General features: G+C 34.2%; 1 protein-coding gene across 2 annotated transcripts in view; it reads right to left on the reverse strand.

Moving 5' to 3' along the window:
- Window positions 1-2,000: 2,000 nt before the first annotated feature.
- Window positions 2,001-19,261, reverse strand: part of LOC123530297 (cadherin EGF LAG seven-pass G-type receptor 1-like) — a 55,890-nt gene continuing 38,629 nt past the window's right edge. The window contains exons 21-34 of one of the 2 annotated variants that reach the window (XM_053521948.1): window positions 18,960-19,136; window positions 18,157-18,286; window positions 17,590-17,796; window positions 16,902-17,122; window positions 16,312-16,458; window positions 14,657-14,825; window positions 14,118-14,213; window positions 13,354-13,600; window positions 10,517-10,690; window positions 9,777-9,821; window positions 8,589-8,723; window positions 8,063-8,233; window positions 6,836-7,079; window positions 2,001-4,669 (exon numbers count right to left, since the gene is read on the reverse strand). In XM_053521948.1, the coding sequence (XP_053377923.1) occupies window positions 4,645-4,669; window positions 6,836-7,079; window positions 8,063-8,233; window positions 8,589-8,723; window positions 9,777-9,821; window positions 10,517-10,690; window positions 13,354-13,600; window positions 14,118-14,213; window positions 14,657-14,825; window positions 16,312-16,458; window positions 16,902-17,122; window positions 17,590-17,796; window positions 18,157-18,286; window positions 18,960-19,136 (2,188 nt within the window). In that variant the 3' untranslated portion in view covers window positions 2,001-4,644. The remainder of the gene's footprint in view (window positions 4,670-6,835; window positions 7,080-8,062; window positions 8,234-8,588; window positions 8,724-9,776; window positions 9,822-10,516; window positions 10,691-13,353; window positions 13,601-14,117; window positions 14,214-14,656; window positions 14,826-16,311; window positions 16,459-16,901; window positions 17,123-17,589; window positions 17,797-18,156; window positions 18,287-18,959; window positions 19,137-19,261) is intronic. The other variant, XM_053521949.1, reaches the window with a different exon arrangement.

The raw sequence follows: 19,261 nt of genomic DNA on the forward strand, positions 1-19,261 counted from the left end.
TGGCATATGATATCAGAGTTGTACTGTTCTACTATTGCTCTAGGTTAAAGAATGTATGTGACGGCTAACATAGAAGAAACATATCAATACTTGTACCATTACATTATACAAACACACTTAAAGCCTTATACACAGGTGAGCGCTTTAGGGTCAATGACCTTCTTGTTTCCAGTTTGTTCAAACTGTTCATATGGACTGAATTTAAGGGATGCCAAAGCATTGACATAAAGATCTTTTAGTAGATTATTTCTCATGAACCAGTGGCAAGATCACCAAATTTTGAAAGTAGCATCTGTAGATGTACCTTTGTAAGAGCAGACTTTACTACCCAACAAAAAATACAAAGTTCTTTGTAAAGCTTTTTCTCTTCAATGCAGTTGCATTGTGTTTTTACGTTTTCATAAGAAAGCAGTTTAAATGTAAGATAATGAATACAGCAGAACAAAAATCATCTGTAATCTTGCCAGTGCATATAAACCTTTGGCTTTACCCTGAAGTTAGCCTCTGTCTGATACAGCAGCAGAAATTGTTAAATAATTACCTGGCACAGAAGAGGTCCAGCTGCTACAGTGTAGTACATTGGTGTGAACATTAAGTTCGGGTTCATACTCGGATTGAGCATCAAAGGTGTATAATCTGATTATATCATTTAATGTAGTTCTGCATGTGCGGATCAAAATTTTTTGTACAATTTAGAATTTGATTAAACCCTAATTTTTCAAAATTTCAGAATATACTTAAAAAAAAAAATGCAAATCAAAGTTAGGGTTGTTTGCTCGTTTTTTTTTTGCTATACTTGATTTGAAATTTTTTGTCCTAAAACAAGTTTTCATATTGGGAGTCTATGGGAAAATCACAGTTTTGCGAATAGATTTTTTTCTTACAAAACTCCTTGCAGTCATACCAGTAAACAAACATGGCCTACAAGAGCACTGCAATGTGGAGCAATATACGCCTGAAGGTATGACCTTTGACCCCTAAGTGTGACCTTGACCTTGTAGCTAGCCATCCAGAACATGGGCTCTGCACATCGTCTCGATGTGGTGAACATTTGTGCCAAGTTTCTTTACAATCCTTCAAGCAGGCTTTACGTTTTCCAAATAAACGACGTTATGCTATTACTTACGATTTTTCAGAGGTGCTGTACTACCTTGATGACATTATTTTAAATTTTAAAATGTCTTTCAGATATGACCTTGAAATAGGGGTTTTCTTTGCTGAAACCCATTTTAAGTGTGAGGTGACCTTTGGAGTACCAGAGCTGTGTTAATGATCATGAAAGTTAATATGGAAGTTGGTCATGACCAGCAGATGACCTCTACTGATTTTGAGGTCAGTAGGTCAAAGGTCACAGTGATCTGGAACAGTTAAACGGTTTCCGGATAATAACTCAAGAATGCTTGGCCCTAGGATCATGAAAGTTGATATGGTAGTTGGTCATGACCAGCAGATGACCCCTATTGATTTTGGGGTCAGTAGGTCAAAGGTCAAGATCAAAGTGACCTGGAACAGTTAAACGGTGTCTGGACGATAACTTGAGAATCCTAGGCCTAGGATCACGAAACTTGATAGGGAGGTTGATCATGACCAGCTGATGACCTTTATTGATTTTGAGGTCAAAGGTGAAGTCACAGTCACCCAGAACAGTTAAACCATTTCTGGAAGATAACTTGAGAACGCTTGGGCCTAGAATCACGCAACTTTATAGGGAGGTTGATCATGACTAGCAGATGACCCCTATTGATTTTGAGGTCAGTAGGTCAAAGGTCAAGGCCACATTGACCCTTGCTAAATAACAAGGGTATTCTTTAGTCCAAGATCTTATTTGATACGGAGGTCACTTATGACTGATAAATGACGGCTGAAATGGAATCAAACCCCATTGCTGATGTTGTAGTCAAACCCACAAACAACTGCCACTGACTCTTGAATTAAATGCAGAATATAAAACTGCAGGAGTCTCGTTTCAAAGGGGGAGAAATGAAAATTTCACAACGTGATCATTTGTAGAATTTAGTTTTATTTCCTGCTGAAGGAACATTTTATTGTACAAAAAATTCATTTACGGCACATTAAACAAGCTTTATGGAATATTCACGTAATCAACATTATAAATAAATACATCTATAGATACAATTCACAGAACTATTTACAATAATGCATTTAAATGCCAACAAAACTAATAGAACAAGATATTTAAGGCTTTCTACAAAAAGGTGTTTAAGGAACACATGGAAAATGTCATGTTATGGGACAGAATAATATATATAGAACATGTAGCTATACACTGGTTCACACTTAAAAGAAACATCTAGCCTCCTCTCTGATAAAGTGTCATTATTCTGACATTTAAAAATACCATGTGCACACTTTATAGGGGTTTAATGTTGATAAAAATAATTAAAACCTACAAGCTTTGCATCTTGGCTGCAAACTGACCAAAACATGGCACTGGTTATGCTTGTACGTGTATTTCAAGGTGGATATTGCCTTATCTAATCTGATGTAGTACATGCAACTGGTCAATACTTCTTACTGGATTTGAAGGTGCAAACTATTTTTTTTAACCTTGTTTTCTTTACCAAAATGTAATGTTTATGTTCTTGAAAAATTGTATAGATACAGGATGATAATTTGACTGAAGAAAGTGTATCTTATCTGGATATGAAGGTTTTACTAGATACAAGGAAGGTTATTTGTTTCTACCTAAGACTGTTATTGCATACACAGCTGTCCAGTTCACATCTAGTATCTATACAATATTCAATATAATAGTCATGCCCAGCTTTTTCTCCAGCATATTATCCGTCACTTGATCATGACAAGAAAACAATGGAAAATATATGAAAATAAATTGTGATATGTTTAACAGAACTTGAAAACTACCACAGCAGAGGAGAAATCGTCACAGAGTCAAAAAAAAAACGTCAGAGCAAAGGTTGACAAAAACAAAATCTGATATGGCACAAATAACAATAAAGGAATGTATTTCAACATGTTTTCAAAGTGTGAGTTATATAAACTGCAGTAACAAAAACTGAGATCAAACTATATTGATGTACATAATAAAATAAACATAAGCTTATTAAGTGTTTTCAAAATGAAAACATCAAGCAACCTGTTACTTAAAATTTTATTAATTATTCTATGGAAATGCAAAAAATATGTATAAACTCAGCAGAATAGTCGCTAGTACATGATGTTAGTCCCTAAAGTTCAGTAATCTTTCTTGTTGGTTGGGATCAGAGTCCTTGTAACCTTGATGGTACAGACCTGACTCCAGCTCACAACATACTTTATTATCATGCTAAAGAACTGTGTAAAGATCCCTTCAATAGTTTAAAAGATATAGCTGAAGCAAAAACCATTTTCCGCCAGATAGACAAACTTATAGTGCAAGTCCTGTAACTGCTACCCTTTAAGGACATAAGTTTTTTTGGAAATACAGCTTCAATGACAAATGCTACTTATTGTGAGAAATGAATAGATGAAAAATAATTTTTAAAGCATAGCCAGAATAAAAAACCATAGTATCAAAATCATATTATGCTCTTTGGTATATAAATCTCTAAATCTTGATAAAGCACGTCAATATATACTGACCACAGTTCTCACTATGGAATCTGATTTATACATCATTTCATACAAATAACACAAAAAAATCAGAAGTTTTCATTGAATCCTCACAGCTTCCAATTCTTCACTAGATCCTCAAGGGCTCACAGCCGGTTGTTTATCATTGATCAAACATTTAAATTCCCCTGGATTTCATATAGGTATAAGGGACTATATTATATTATTCAGATATGTATAAAGGTCATATCACAACCTTTTGTAATATATGCTAGATATGCCAACACTGATATTCCTACACAATCGTCATTCTCTCACTTTTTCTACAATCCACAGCATTTTTCCATCTGTTTAATGGAACTACTTATAATATCTTTAATTAAGACAATTATTTCTATTCTAACATGACTTAAATAAAACAATTAACATACAACACACTGTTGTGTAATGAACATATTCAATAAGAAATCTATGAACTCCCTGTGGTTTCACAGTTCCTTTCATAAAGTTGCTAGCACAGTTTCACTGTAGTCATAAAGTCTCCGGGGTAGTTTCCCTGGTCATAACAAGATCACTAGCACAATTTTAACTGGTCAATACAAGGTCCAAGAAAATGAGGACTTGATTGAACTCGTATCAAAGCAGAACATATTTTCAACCAAGTATTTAAAAGTTTACAGCCCCCATGAAGGACCAGTTCACTGAATACTCTTTAATCAACACCTGCATTCTATTATTTATTTTCAAATGCACCAAATATATCACCGAGATTAGCACAATATAATACATTCAGAATTCACCAGCAAAATTAATGTGTCCTGGAGTACCATGATAACTATGTCCCAGGTTACCATGGAGACACATTCTGAGGTTACCTTGAATATTTTGTCTTAGATTACCATGGCAACTATGTCTTGAGTTTACTATGAACACTCAAAATTCCTTGGTTATAATGACAACTATGTCCTAGGTTATCATGGTAAATATGTCCTAGGTCACCCAGGCAATCATGTCTGGTTACCTTGGAAACACTGTCCAGGGTTACTATGGCAATTATATCCTAGGTTACCATCAAACGCAAGTTTCATGACTGCATCTGTAAGTTAGAGAAAAAAAAACACCAAAGTTACAACATGCAATAACGCAAACAAAAAACTGCATGGCTGATCAACTAGAGATCATTTTCTTGCTTGAGGACTTCCTAGAATGGTTTAAAATTAGAAGTATTGCCAAAGACTTCGGAATGAAGAGAAAAACAAGAAACATGTCTTCTAGACCTTGTGTCTCCATAAAATCCCTTCAGTATATGGTATATACTGGAAATGACTCAAATGGCTCATAACTCTGTGAATAAAGGTGTTGGTGAAGTCTGAACCAATTTTGTCTGATAAAATCCGAGAAGTTTGACTAAAAAGATACTTGGGGCATTCCAACAGACAGTGACAAATTTTATCATATACTCCAAGTTTGAAGTGGCATAAAAATTACTTAACCTTTAGCCTGCTGGTGGCAAATGGTTTCGCCTTTGCGACCAGTGCAGACCAAGATCAGCCTGCACATCCGTGCAGGCTGATCTTGGTCTGCACTGTTTGCTATTCAGTCAGTAAATTTTCAGTGAACACCCCTTTGAATAATAAATGATATTGCCCAAACTGAATGTTGGACCAGTCCATTTTAAAAATTTAGCAGGGTAAGGGTTAATTATCCAAGAAAAATGATCTGCAGTTGATTTCCAAAAACAAATGAAGCAAATATACTTGGCACATGTTTCAAAATGTAATGGCATTTATTGAAAATGATGTAATCATAGCAAAGAAGATATATCACTATGCAAACCAAATTTGAGCCGCGCCATGAGATAACCAACATATTGCATTTGCGACCAGCATGGATCCAGACCAGCCTGCCGAGCAGTCTGGTCAGGGTCCATGCTGTTCGCTAACAGTTTCTCTAATTGCAATAGGGTTTGGAAGCAACAGTGTGGATTCTGACCAGGCTGGTCTGGATCCACGCTGGTCGCAAACGCACTATGTTGGTTTTCTTATGGCGCGGATCATTTGTCTTTCACGGCAAAGTGTGAAGTTCCATGACTTTGTTGTTTAATCCGCAATAACTTGACTGAGTTCATTTTCTATCTGTGTGTAACACCAACATATGCCAAGTATTTTCATTGTAAAAACAAAACGTGTTTAAAGCAAAAATGTGAGTAAATCAAACAGTAAGGAACACAAAATGGATTTGCAAAAATTGAAGTGAATTTGTTATAAATATAAGGAAAAAAGGTATTAAACATGCAATAGTTGTAAGGCAGGAACATCATAAAGGTTACCATGTTATTTCTCTCTGTATGCTTTGTAAGCAGTACTGAAGTATTTAAAGACATTGCTTGACCTTCTTTAGCACTTTATTTTCTAAGACATCGTTTGACCAATGTTTTCCTGTTTGTAACAGAACTTTTTTTTTTTAAAACATCAGTTGACTCACATTTTCCTATTTGTAACAGCACTTTTGTCCTTTAAAAGGTATTGCCTGACCTACATTTTCCTATTTGTAACAGCAATTTTATTTTTCAAGACACTACTTTCTAGTAGATCTGTGACTGGAAGACATTCCAGCTAGACTGATTTTTCACTACACATTACAGTATTTCCGGGTCAGACAGAATATATATTTGATAGCAATTACTTGAGCAACTCTTTTGGAGGTTATAAGAATTATTTTTCAGACAATGACTTTAGAAATAAGGCATTTACCTGTAAAAAGCTCAAAATAATTATTGCAGAACAAATTGAAAAGTGCTAAAGCAATGTCTATTAAATACTGATTATAAAAAGTATAATTTTTGAATAATTGGGGAATAAACTTTACATTAAAGAATACAAGACACAAAAGCAACATATTCCTGCCTGTGTAACTATGATTAAAGTTGTAGGATACCTGTAAGTCATAAGAATTGTTTGCTACAGCATTGTTGCAACTGAAACTAATTAGAGTACCCAAAGAGAACAAGGAATTTCTATGAAATCTAATTTCAAGCAACAAGGTCTTTTTGTTCACTACAGGTATCCTACTAAAATTAACAGGTTTCGGAAAGATAAATTAACAAAGAAAACAAAGAAACCAGTTAAAGCTTTTTTTCAGCCAAAAATTAACACAAAATGACATGTTACTAACACTTGATCCAGCCATGATTGCCTTTAATGTCTGACAGAATAACTGTTTCCATGGAAACACATTTTAGACATACTGCTGTCTGACTTACTCTGAATCTGAGGAGATGCTGCCCCTATGTGTGAGCACTTTCACCGTCATTCGATCACTCGGGCTTAGATTTCTCGGACTGTGTAGAGGGCTGTTAATTTTTTGTATGGGACTTCTGGGGGCCTCACGAGGGGACCTTATCACCTGAGGGGAGCCCATTGGGGAGTGCGTATTGCCTGTACTACTCAAGGAATCATTCAGGATACTGTTTGTCCGTCTCGGTGTGGCTATCTTAAATTCCCTGCCTAAATATTTCAAAAAGCAAATGGATTTAATACAGAAGTATATGCAGAATATATTACTTGATGAAAATGAAGCAAAATTTTTATGAGCAATTAACAAACTCAAGTATTTTAAATATACACGGTTAACATAAAACATTTCAACAGGACCACTAGTTTAGAGGGCTGCACTAATGACCATACTTTCTATAAAATATTGCAACATTTAAACACACATATACACTTTGTTTAGAAATTTTCAGATACTATCTAAATTGAGAATAAATTCTGATATATACAAAAAACATCTATGTACAGTTAATTACAATATCCAATTCGATCATACATATAAATCTGCTTCTGTACAAGGAGTATATCTCTCTGTTTCTTTATGTACATAACAAATTAGCAATGCAATGAAAATGTGAATATTAAAAGGAACATACAAAGATGCATACTGGTATACTGAGAAAAAAAATCGTAAACAGGAAAATAAGTCAAGGTTAAGCAGTAAAGCAAAAAGTAAAATGGATGGAATTAGTATTGACAGTTTATATCAATGAGAGTCAACAAATAACTGTTAAACACTGTTATTTAATGATAAGGGAATAGTTGGTAATTTTGACAAATTAGCAAAATACCCAAATTTCTTACAAACTTAAATTGTTGTTAAACACTGTTTCTGACAGTAATGGGTGTTTTCCTCGTAAATGATATTGAATTCTCAACTATCAAAATGGTGAAATCAGAACAAAAAAAAAAAGAGTTTTAAACCAAATGGTTAACAGCAAATAGGCCAGAGGCAATTTTTTATCTGATCCATTTTGATTTGATAGATCAATAATGGTAGAGTCTGCAACTGGACTGGCCTTGCTACAGCACCCATCGTTAACAAATCTTGACCACTTGACCCTTTGTATAATTACTTATGTATCAATTATTCACAGACTATGCCTATTGTTGTTGTAGAAAATGTGAAAACATTCCAGGCCCATATTTTGCGCTACCTTTATACTCTGGGGTTTGCAATGTGACATCCGGTTGTGTACTTGACAATGTAGGATGGTCCGAGGTCCGATATTCTGAGTCACTCCCGGTATACCCAGATAACTGTGGGTCACCTGGCCAGTGTCCTGGAGCATGTAATGGTTTCGGAGAATACTTCGGAGATGGGGGTCCTGAAATAAAAATATTTACTAAAGTTTATGACAAAATGAATTTGTGAACTGCTGCATTGAAAGTAGAACATAACCAAACCTTGATTATCTCACCCGAGCTAAAAATAAATGCAAATCCACTGAAAGGACTACGCAAACAAAATATGATTTTATTATAAATCTATGATGAAAAATTACAAAAGACAATGACTGAAAATTCTGACACCTTCAAAATTATTATCCTAATGAGTACCTATATATGATGGCGGACCATGTGTGAAAGTTTGGACTAATTTTGTTAGAAAAAGAAGGAGAAATTTGGAACACAATATATTTGGGAGACACAACACAAACTAGTCAAGAAGAGAGACTTTACCGGCATATATATGTTGTTCAAATGGATTATGGTACTGATGTTGACTTGTTGGGATCACCGGTGACGGCTGCTGCTGATGTTGTTGTTGTTGTAGAAATTCTTCCTTCTTTTTTCTCATCTGCTCTTTTGCTTCCTCTGCAAATACAAACCCGAAACTTGAATATTTTACAGCATCATAATGTTACCTGCCATTACAATGTTAATAATGTTACACAAATCTAGCAATTAGTTTTCTATGCTTCATTTTTCTAACATACCTGTATTTAAAGATACTACAATTTATAAAAATCTCCACTCGGCCCTGATGACAGGTTTTTAGGTAAACACTGTCAGTAGCTACATGTATACATAATATACTTAAGTGACTCTCTGTAGTTTTGGTATAATTTTATTAGTAATTACACTCTATGCATGTTGTGTGTAATTTTAACAACATAACTTATTTTCAAAGATAAAAGATCATTTCTTACTAGAAATTACCGAAAAGCTGTGAGGCTTTTCTGTTAGTACAGGGACAAGCAAATGTACCATTTATATATAATGTACAACCACAAGCCTGACTGTATTTCAGTTATAAAATTCCAATGTAAAAAAAAAAAATAATATAAAAGCATAAAATTTCTAGTTACCTTGGAAAGTGAAATATATCAGGCTTCTGGACAAGTATATATGGTACATACATAAATAACTGGTGTCAACATGTATACAGCATGCACATGTGGAAGTGTTATATCAACAAATGACATTTTAATACCAAAACCAGCTTCAACAAATGAACCAATTCACATACTGGTGGCAATAAAATAACATCTTACATCTGAAGTCCCAGTCTTCTGGTTTTAAAATTAAACTTGCACCAGTCTAAAAACTCCAACATCTGATAGGTTGTTTCTTGATATCATCTTGAACTTGACCAATGACAATGCTGCATTCATAGACTGGTTTTCAAGCTCAGTTTTAAAATCGTGATAGTTGCTAATATTTTTTAATTTGTTTGGTAAAAAAGTGGGTTTCCACCTTGTTAAGTACTTCAAATTATAGTCATTCCAATGGTCTTACATCAAAATATCCATCTTCTTTCTTTTTGTGCTTCATTTACCCAAGTTTTAAATTTTCATTATTTTATTGCCATTTTCCCCAAAACAACAGCAACTCTGTAACCATAGTAACACAATCATCCAATTTTACCTTTTGGTATTAACTTGTTCATGTGAAAGAGCAATTCTTGGCAATCTACATGGAAATGAGCAAAGAAACAGACAGTACTATAAGCAGAACATAAACATAGTGGTGTGCTCAACTACAGGACAACTCTGCCAATAGAAACAACCTTTAATTAGTAATATGATTAATCCTTTTAAAAATTTATGTGTAAAAATTACTTGTACTTAAAATCGTTTAGAAGGAAAGCAATAATTAAAATACTGGTAAAATCCAACCTGCCATAAGCAACAAATAAAACTGGCTTTTCCTTGCAGGTGGCTAGCTAATACAGGTGAATTTAATGTAATATAAGAAAATTCTTTTTAAAGAGAATACACGGAGGTATTTACTCCAAAAGTCACTGTTGCTGGTAACGTGCAGCTTAACAAATATGTTTGCTAGCACAGCTTTTATTGTTCATCTAATGAGTGTTTTTCGAATTTGTAATTTTGCACATTCTAGAATAAAATCTGCTCTTTTCTCCAAACTCTTTTGACATCTAGAAAAAAAGATTGTTTTGCTGCAAAGTTAATCCTGTATCAAATAAGAAAAATATAAGATATCTAAGCAAACTTCAAATAAGCTGCGAACTATAAAAATCAAAATTATGGTATATGAAATGTTAGCAAATTATGAAAAAAATGAAACAGGATAAACAACAGAAGCAAATAAACAAGTCTGCATGAAAAGAAAGAAGGAAGTGCTAAAGCAAATTGAGTTATTACCTATTTTTTTATTTTTCGGCATTTGACTTTCCCAGTCCATCTGTACGTCAATATCATCGTCTTCATCTGAAGAGTGACTTGATGCCAGGTCGAGACTAACACGTTCTGACATCTCACTGTCGGAATCTGAATCATTATTTTCTCTTTTTGGATGTATCTGCATAGAATCAGGGTCTGAAAAGGTACAGAAACTAGAACTGTCACAGGAGTGACTCATACCCCCACCATACGGTCTTGTCACAGAAGAATGGCAACCATAAGGAATCTTAAAAATACTTTGGAGTACTTCATCCTGGCCTTCCACATATAAGTAATACTAGTATAATACTAGTATAGTAATACTAGTAAATATATTAAATCTCTAATATTAGAGATACACTAAAAGTGAATACAAAAAAATGTCTTACCGACCGATGTTACCACGGAAAAATGTTTTTACTTTTTACATAGGACTTATAATAAAAAAGTTAGAAAAATACCTAAAATATTGAAAATCTAAAAATAGGATTTCTAAAAGTAGACTAATTCCTGGAATTTAAGGGGAAGCAACTCAGTACAAAGGTTAAACAAGAGCTGTCCGTAAGACAGCCAAGCTCGACTATTCGAAATATTGTCCCAGAAGCAGGAAAATATTACCCAAAAAGGTTAAATATCAAAAGAGTTTTAAGTTCAAAAGGGGGAATAATTTGACCAAAATGCATATCAGTTATAGGACTTGCTGCTATCAACTAGTTTTATAACCCCGAAGGCACATGTGAAGTTTCAATTCAATATCTGCATTAGTTTTGGAGATAGAAACTTGCATGTAAAACTTTAACCAGAATTTTCAAAGTCCAAAAGGGGGCATAATTTGACCAAAATACATGCCAGAGTTATGGGACTTGATCCAGTGAGGTTAGTAATTGATCTAGAAAAAGAAAAAATAAGTTTCAAATCTATATGCCTTTTAGAAATAGCTGTATGTACTTGCACGCAAAACTTTAACCAGAATTTGCTAAGTCCAAAAGGGGGCATAATTTGGCCAAAATGAAGGTCAGAGTTATGGGACTTGCTGCTATCAACTAGTTTTATAACCCCGAAGACACATGTGAAGTTTCAAATAAATATCTGCATTAGTTTTGGAGATAATAACTTGCATGTAAAACTTTAACCAAAATTTTCTAAGTCCAAAAGGGGGCATAATTTGCTCAAAATACATGTCAGAGTTATGGGACTTGACCCAGAGAGGTTGGTAATTGACCTAGAAAAAGAAAAAATAAGTTTCAAAGCTATATGCCTTTAATTGATGGCTGTATGTACTTGCATGCAAAAACTTAACCAAGGAGTGACGCCGACGCCGACGCCAGGGTGAGTAGAATAGCTAGACTATTCTTCGAATAGTCGAGCTAAAAAAGGTTACTTCCCTTTGGCTCTAAGCCAATCAGAATGAGATATAGTGAAAATACATCAAAATTAACCTTAAATTCTAGGTAAAAGGGGACACAATTCAAGAAAAATAGTGTCAGAGTTATGCACCTTGTGTCACATGATGTGGGTGATGAGGTGGAACATCTATTTTAAGTCTGAATCAAATCCATTCAGTAGTAATTGAGATATAGTGAAAATACATCAAAATTAACCTTAAATTGTAAGTAAAAAGGGGCATAATTCATGCAAAATTGGTGTCAGAGTTATGCACCTTGTCACAAGTTGTGTCACATGATGTGGGTGATGAGGTGGAACATCTATTTTAAGTTTGAATCAAATCCATTTTGTAATAATTGAGATATAGTGAAAATACATCAAAATCAACCTTAAAATTTAAAGAAAAAGGGGACATAATTCATAAAAAATTTATGTCAGAGTTAAGCACCTTATGTCACATCATCTGGGTGATGAGGTGGAACAACTATTTTAAGTTTGAATCAAATCCATTTAGTAATAACTGAGATATAGTGAAAATACATCAAAATTAACCTTAAATTCTAAGTAAAAGGGGACATAATTCATGTAAACTTGGTGTCAGAGTTATGCACCTTGTGTCACATGATGTGGGCACATGATGTGGGTGATGAGGTGGAACATCTATTTTAAGTTTGAATCAAATCCATTCAGTAGTAACTGAGATAAAGTGAAAATACATCAAAATCAACCTTAAATTCTAAGTAAAAAGGGGCATAATTCATAAAAAAATGGTGTCAGAGTTATGCACCTTATGTCACATGATGTGGGCGATGAGGTGGAACATCTATTTTAAGTTTGAATCAAACCCATTTAGTAATAACTGAGATATAGTGAAAAAACAACAAAATTAACCTTAAATTCTAAGTAAAAGGGGACATAATTCATGAAAACTTGGTGTCAAGAGTTATGCACCTCGTGTCACATGATGTGGGTGATAAGGTGGAACATGTATTTAAAGTTTGAATCAAATCCATCTGGTAATAACTGAGATAATAGATTTCGGGACGCGACGGGACGGGACGCGACAAAACTGACTCCTATATACCCCCCTCAAACATGTTTGGTGGGGGTATAATTATTCTAGTGTAATACATCTTATACACAATCCAATACAATATGTATAGTTAGTACGCTCATTAATATTACAAATGGGAGCGCAATGGTTTAGTATAAAATGTGTCCAGCAACTCTGGGTTTGAATCCTGTTGGACAAGAACCACACACCAAGTAAAACACCAAGTTTTTGTTCTTCCAAGGAGCAAATATAAAATTTAATCAAACAAGCATTAAGTTCTTTAATGAACTATATCAGTGAATAAAATATAGGCAAAGATTGTTTTTCACAGAGTGTGCAATGACAAATAAACTTTTATTTGCAGTTACACTACACTTACCAATTCCGTCAGGTTTTTCTGGGTCATATCCATATGGTGGTGGAAGGCTGTCTGTACGGGGATATTTTACTGGCGGCATATTTCCAGAAGTGGATGTACTTGTGCTGCGCAGGTATTCCTCGCCTTTGTACAGTCCACCACTACTCTTGCTGGTAGATCTGCTTGTTGTCGATGTAGTCGAGATACCAACATTGATTCTTGCAAGTCCACCGTCACACGAGTCATTTCTGTACGCTAATGCTGATCTCTGTAATATATACATATTTATTATTATAGTGCTTGTAAAAACATAACAATAGTAAGGTAACATTGATTATCTTTATTGTCTCATTAAATATTTTTCTTTGTTCGTATGGAAAAGGATTCCTCTTCAAAAAGTTTCCAGAGGATATTTTTAGTGAAGCAAGTAGACTTATCGGTAAAAGATACTACAAAGTTATGTACTTAAAACATTTTTTTCTATGATATTAACAAAATGTAATACTTTTTTCCTGTCTATCATATAGTATTGTACAATATACTGTCGTGTATATATGATCTATCATTTCTTAGTTTCTAAATAATGTACAGCCATAAATGTACGACTGCAGAGTAAATAGGACGTGATCTAGGGGTAATTGTGTTGGTCCTCTCACTGACACTGGTACCAGTTTCTTTCTTACAGAAAGATAACCCAAGATTAATTCAAATATGGTGCAACCTTTCTTTTACAATCAAGATAAAATCAATTTGTGACAACTGGTATAAACTAAGATATAGCTTACACTATACAGAGAACTTCTAGTTCCACCAATGTTATCATCCAGGTCCAGTTTCTGTCCTCGTATTCGGTACCAAAACTTCTTTATCTCACGCCTCACCTAGTTCATTTCAATCAAAGTACACAATTTTAGGATGTCAAATTTAGTTAAGATTTAAATGCCTGTTTTTTTGTAGAACATCTTATTACAATCTCAATTCAAGTCTAATTTACTTTCAGCATAAACAGGAATTAAAATTATGTCTTTTACATAGTTTTATTATCATGAAAATATATATCTCAAATTTTATTTTTATCATATCAATGTAATTCTGGTAGGTCAAATTTATGTTTTACATTGTCATTTTGGCTCAATGTGTACTAAAAATTGGTAAACTTTTCAAAAATTTAAACATCCAACAAATTAAAGAAGCAACAACATGCATGTAAAAAAGTATTCTTGTTATCTGAGTACTACTTCTCTTCTTCTTACACTGCATCATTTCAGAATATCCTAACACATTTTACTAGTTTACAAAATTACGACTACAGAAACAGCATTACCTGAGCATTGACGATGATGTACATAATGAAGACGAACACTCCAAGAGCAAGACACAGTAGTGCGTAGATAACGTGCAGAACCTGGTAGTTATAGTTCACAGACAACAGACCGGTCACCCATGTAATACCCCACAACAACAGGATAATGATGTTGGAAAACAATCCAATCCTAAATACACAATATAAGTGTTTACTGTAAAACCTGGTAATTTAGTTGATCCAAAATTTCTTATTTCAAAGGGCAATTATTTTCCAGATATTAATACTCATGAGTAAAGTAAATCTTTTTTTTAAAAAACTTGAAGTAACATTCATTCTGAGACAATACAATATCAGAATCTCCGTCAAACTGACAGCAAAACATTAAACAGTCGATTTCTTCATGTAAATTTTGATTTTCAGGCAGAATTCAAGAAAATCTATACTTGTAAGAAAGCTGAGAAAACATAAATGTCAGAAGTGAATTTAATTCATTATTTCTTATTTAAACATCTGTAAAGTCATTCAATTTCAATGGCATAATTTTCTTACGTGGACATACAGTCATATCTGCCATTTGGTGAGGGTTAGAAATCAAGGATTTCAAATTATAACAAGAGCTGTCGGAGGACAGCAACGCTCGACTATTCAACAGCCTTGTCGACTGAATGAATACGAAAGTCGAAAAAGGGGCATAATTTAAAAAAAGCAAAATAGGGTTATGGAACCTGCATAGTGCTTATCAGCTCATGACAGTGGACAAGTGTGTGAAGTTTCAATCCATTCCCATTAGAGGGTACTGAGATACCAGCTTACATATAAGAATTTAACCCAAAACTCCTAAGTTTAAAAAGGTGCATAATTTTCTAAAATGCAAAGTTGAGTTATTGACCCTTTGCACTGCATGTCATATCATGACAGTGAACAAGTGTGTGAAGTTTCAATCCTTTCCCATTAGTGGATACTGAGATACCAGCTTACATACAAAACCTTAACCAAAAAATTCTAAGTCGAAAAAGGGGCATAATTTTGTAAAAAAGCAAAATAGAGTTATGGAACCTGCTTTGTGCATGTCAGATCATGACAGTGAACAAGTGTGTGAAGTTTCAATCCATTCCAATTAGTGAGTACTGAGATACCAGCTTACATACAAAACCTTAACCAAACAAATTCTAAGTCGAAAAAGGGCATAATTTTGTAAAAAACAAAAGAGAGTTATGGACTTGCAATGTAAGTCAGTTTATCACAGTGAATAAGTGTGTGAAGTTCAATCCATTCCCACAAGTGGTTACTGAGATACCAGCTTAATACAAACCTTAACCAAAAATTTCTAAGTCAAAAAGTGGCATAATTTTGTAAAAAAGCAAAATCAGTTATGGACCTATGCAATTAAGTCAGTTTTTCACAGTAAAATAGTGTGTGAAGTTTCAATCCATTCCACATGTGGTTGCTGAGAAACACTTACATACAAAAACTTAACCAAATCGGGACGCGGACGCGGACGCAGACGCCGACGCATGGGCGAGTCCAATAGCTCTACTATTCTATGAATAGTCGAGCTAAAAATCAAATATAAAGGAGTTTTATATGTTCCTTTGAATTTAACTTCATTACTGGAGCAACCACAAAATTCACAATAGTGAGTTTCCCCACGAATATGATTGATTTCTCAATACCTGAGAGGAGCTGGGTCTGATACACCAATTTTCTCCATGCACGAGGCTTTCATTGCTAACACAAACACAAATACATTGATAATCACTGACACAGATATCGGACCCGCAAAACTCCAGATAAACTTGTCCGCCATCATTAACCAGCAACTGTTCAAAAAGTAGAATTTCATTGTATTTTAATTTATCACATGTTTGACATCATTGGAGGAAACAAAGTCATTACATAAATTTGGTATTACACTAGTGTAATAAAGCTTTCATGTTGATGTTGTTTTAAGTATAAGAAACGTTGGTCAAATTGACTTGGTAGAAAGAAGACATTTTGATATTTCAGCAGGAAAAGCTTACATGTGATAAAAAGAATATTGCATTTGTGTCTTTCCACACTGAACCCGTTTAATAAATTTGATATAAAGATATTCAAGTCATATCCTCTACATATAACGTAATGCTGTTCCACTGAAATTTAATATCTCAATTATTCAAAATTGCTAAGCTGTAACATCAAACGTCATGACTGCAATTAACTAAATGGAAGGAATACATCACATTTAATTTGAAATTTTGATTACTTGTGTGAAGAAACTTACAAGTTTTTATTTCCATATCCCTCTGTGTTCAGTCCAACAGCTAGACTGACGATGATTCCTGGTATAACATAGGCGATAAGGTAGTAAAACTTCATTGAACCAAGATCTATGTTTCGTATCTCTGTTAACATCCTATATATGTGTAAAACATCCACAAACAGCCAGGTAAACCCAGTCATATAGAAATAGTGTAAAGCTATGGCAACCAGTCGACAGTACAGCTGAAAAAGAGAATAATTTAGATATATCCCTAATCCAAAGTCTGGAGAATACATTTTTTTAACTAATTTGCACTGTCATCATTCTGTTAAAAAAGTTCGAGTTCCATAGACCAGAGTTTTGATTTTCAGACTTTGGTCAAAATTATTTTGTGTTGTTGGAATTGTAAAAGTCAAATCAACACCTAAGATCATAATTATGCCAATTTTCAATGGCAGATGAGATCATTACATGCCCCTCTGGACATCATTTAATACAGAGGCAGGCACGTGGATAGAACCACTTTACCCCTATAAGCTGAATGAATGCCTTTCCAACTAGAAAGTTCTTTCTGTGACAAGACTCAAACCTAATGTTTTGAGCGAGCAAGTGATCCGAGTTACCTAACATACACCATTTTGTCAAGGCAAAGACAACGATATTGTTTTAAAAACAATCCATAACCAACAAGATATACTGATATATTTACCTCATTTTCTGTATGGTTTATACCGATGAGGTAAGCGAGTAGTGTGATGAAGATAACGAAGATGAGGTTGATATGTATACTGTTGGTGTTAGACTGGATTCTCTTCAGGAAAAACAGGAATATAAAACAGACAACCAAACATCCCATACTGATAACCAGTCCAATATATGTAAACACCTCTATAGACACCGGCTCGGCTGGCACATACTGAAAAAATAATGGCAACTTTTAGTAAGATAAAAGTTTTGAAGCAGTTATATATAACAAACAAATTCTTGGTATCATTAATGATAAGAGAGAATTTTTAATTCAGAATCTGACTTCTCAAAATTTTAACAGGCAAAATCCCTCCTTTTTGTTTATAATGAAATAAACTAAAGTAACCATTACTGCTTATAACTGACATCAAACATTTATTACCACATCTACAGGGATAAACAAATATTGGGGGATCCAATACACATGTTGCCCTAACTATACTCACATATTCCATCCTAACTTCACCAATAAATAGGGCAAACCAATTAAATGAGCACGTGCTTGTAAGGCAAGAGTATAGAACAATACCTCTTGATCCGATATATCCATCAACACTGCAAAACTGGTCATGTGACTACAGGAACATTTCACATACATGTCTGTATCGAGTGTGTACCGGTCTGACTGCACACATCCCTTTGATGACCAAATACCTTTTCTGCAATAAGGAAAGCAAATTGATTATTACATAAATAAGCACTTGTCTTTAGCATGAGCATTTACAAAATTCAATTTTGATGCAACTCAACAAATGTATAGTTGCAAATTGTCAATTATTTTCTTTTTCTAGTGACCCCACTAGGACTGAAATGTGTTTGTTTTTCAAAGGCTGTTGAATTGGGCAGGTAAATTCATTGCGGAACAGATCTTACTGGAGAGAAAGTACTGGCTTTTGTATGGGAATATCTGCTCTTCAGAGATGTCCTCAAAATAGGTTATATCTACATACATGTTCTGATGGTGTTAACTATGTAACAATGTAATTAACACCAGACTGTATATCCTCATTTGAATTGTCAAAACTTAAATTTTACCCTAAAGGTATATATACTGAAAAACAACTCGGGAATTATAACCTTCTCTACACATCACGGGAGATCAATCTTGAATGGATAAAAATTAATAAACTAACAATGGGTTGACCATAGTTACTGTATAATTCCCAACACCCATTGTTAGAGGAGTAGGAAAGCAAACATATACAACATAACATTCACAGTGTCTGGAAATAATACCAAGAAATCCTTGAATAAATTCCTTTCTGAAGTCTTTCAGAAGTATGCATTACATTCTGGGAACGATAAAATGTTTTGCCATACCCCGGTACTAACCTTGACGAGTCATACTGCCACGACACACATTGAGGACTAGTCCGGTTCGCTGTCTGTAACTGTTTAAATGTGATCACTATCGGATTAGCTAGGGAACCATTTACTATCTTCCCATCATCCTTCACCAATATTGTAAATAGTGGACTGTTCGCCGACATGGGACGGCCAGACAACACTCTGCAATTATCATGAACAGCATATGAATGGCAGCCTATATGATGTACAATGTTGAGAACACTAAAAGGGGATTTACAAATGCACAAATGAGATTGCATCTGGTAATTTAGACATTAAGATTTTGC

Source organism: Mercenaria mercenaria, chromosome 13, assembly GCF_021730395.1.
Source record: "Mercenaria mercenaria strain notata chromosome 13, MADL_Memer_1, whole genome shotgun sequence".
Taxonomy (NCBI): Eukaryota; Metazoa; Mollusca; class Bivalvia; order Venerida; family Veneridae; genus Mercenaria; species Mercenaria mercenaria.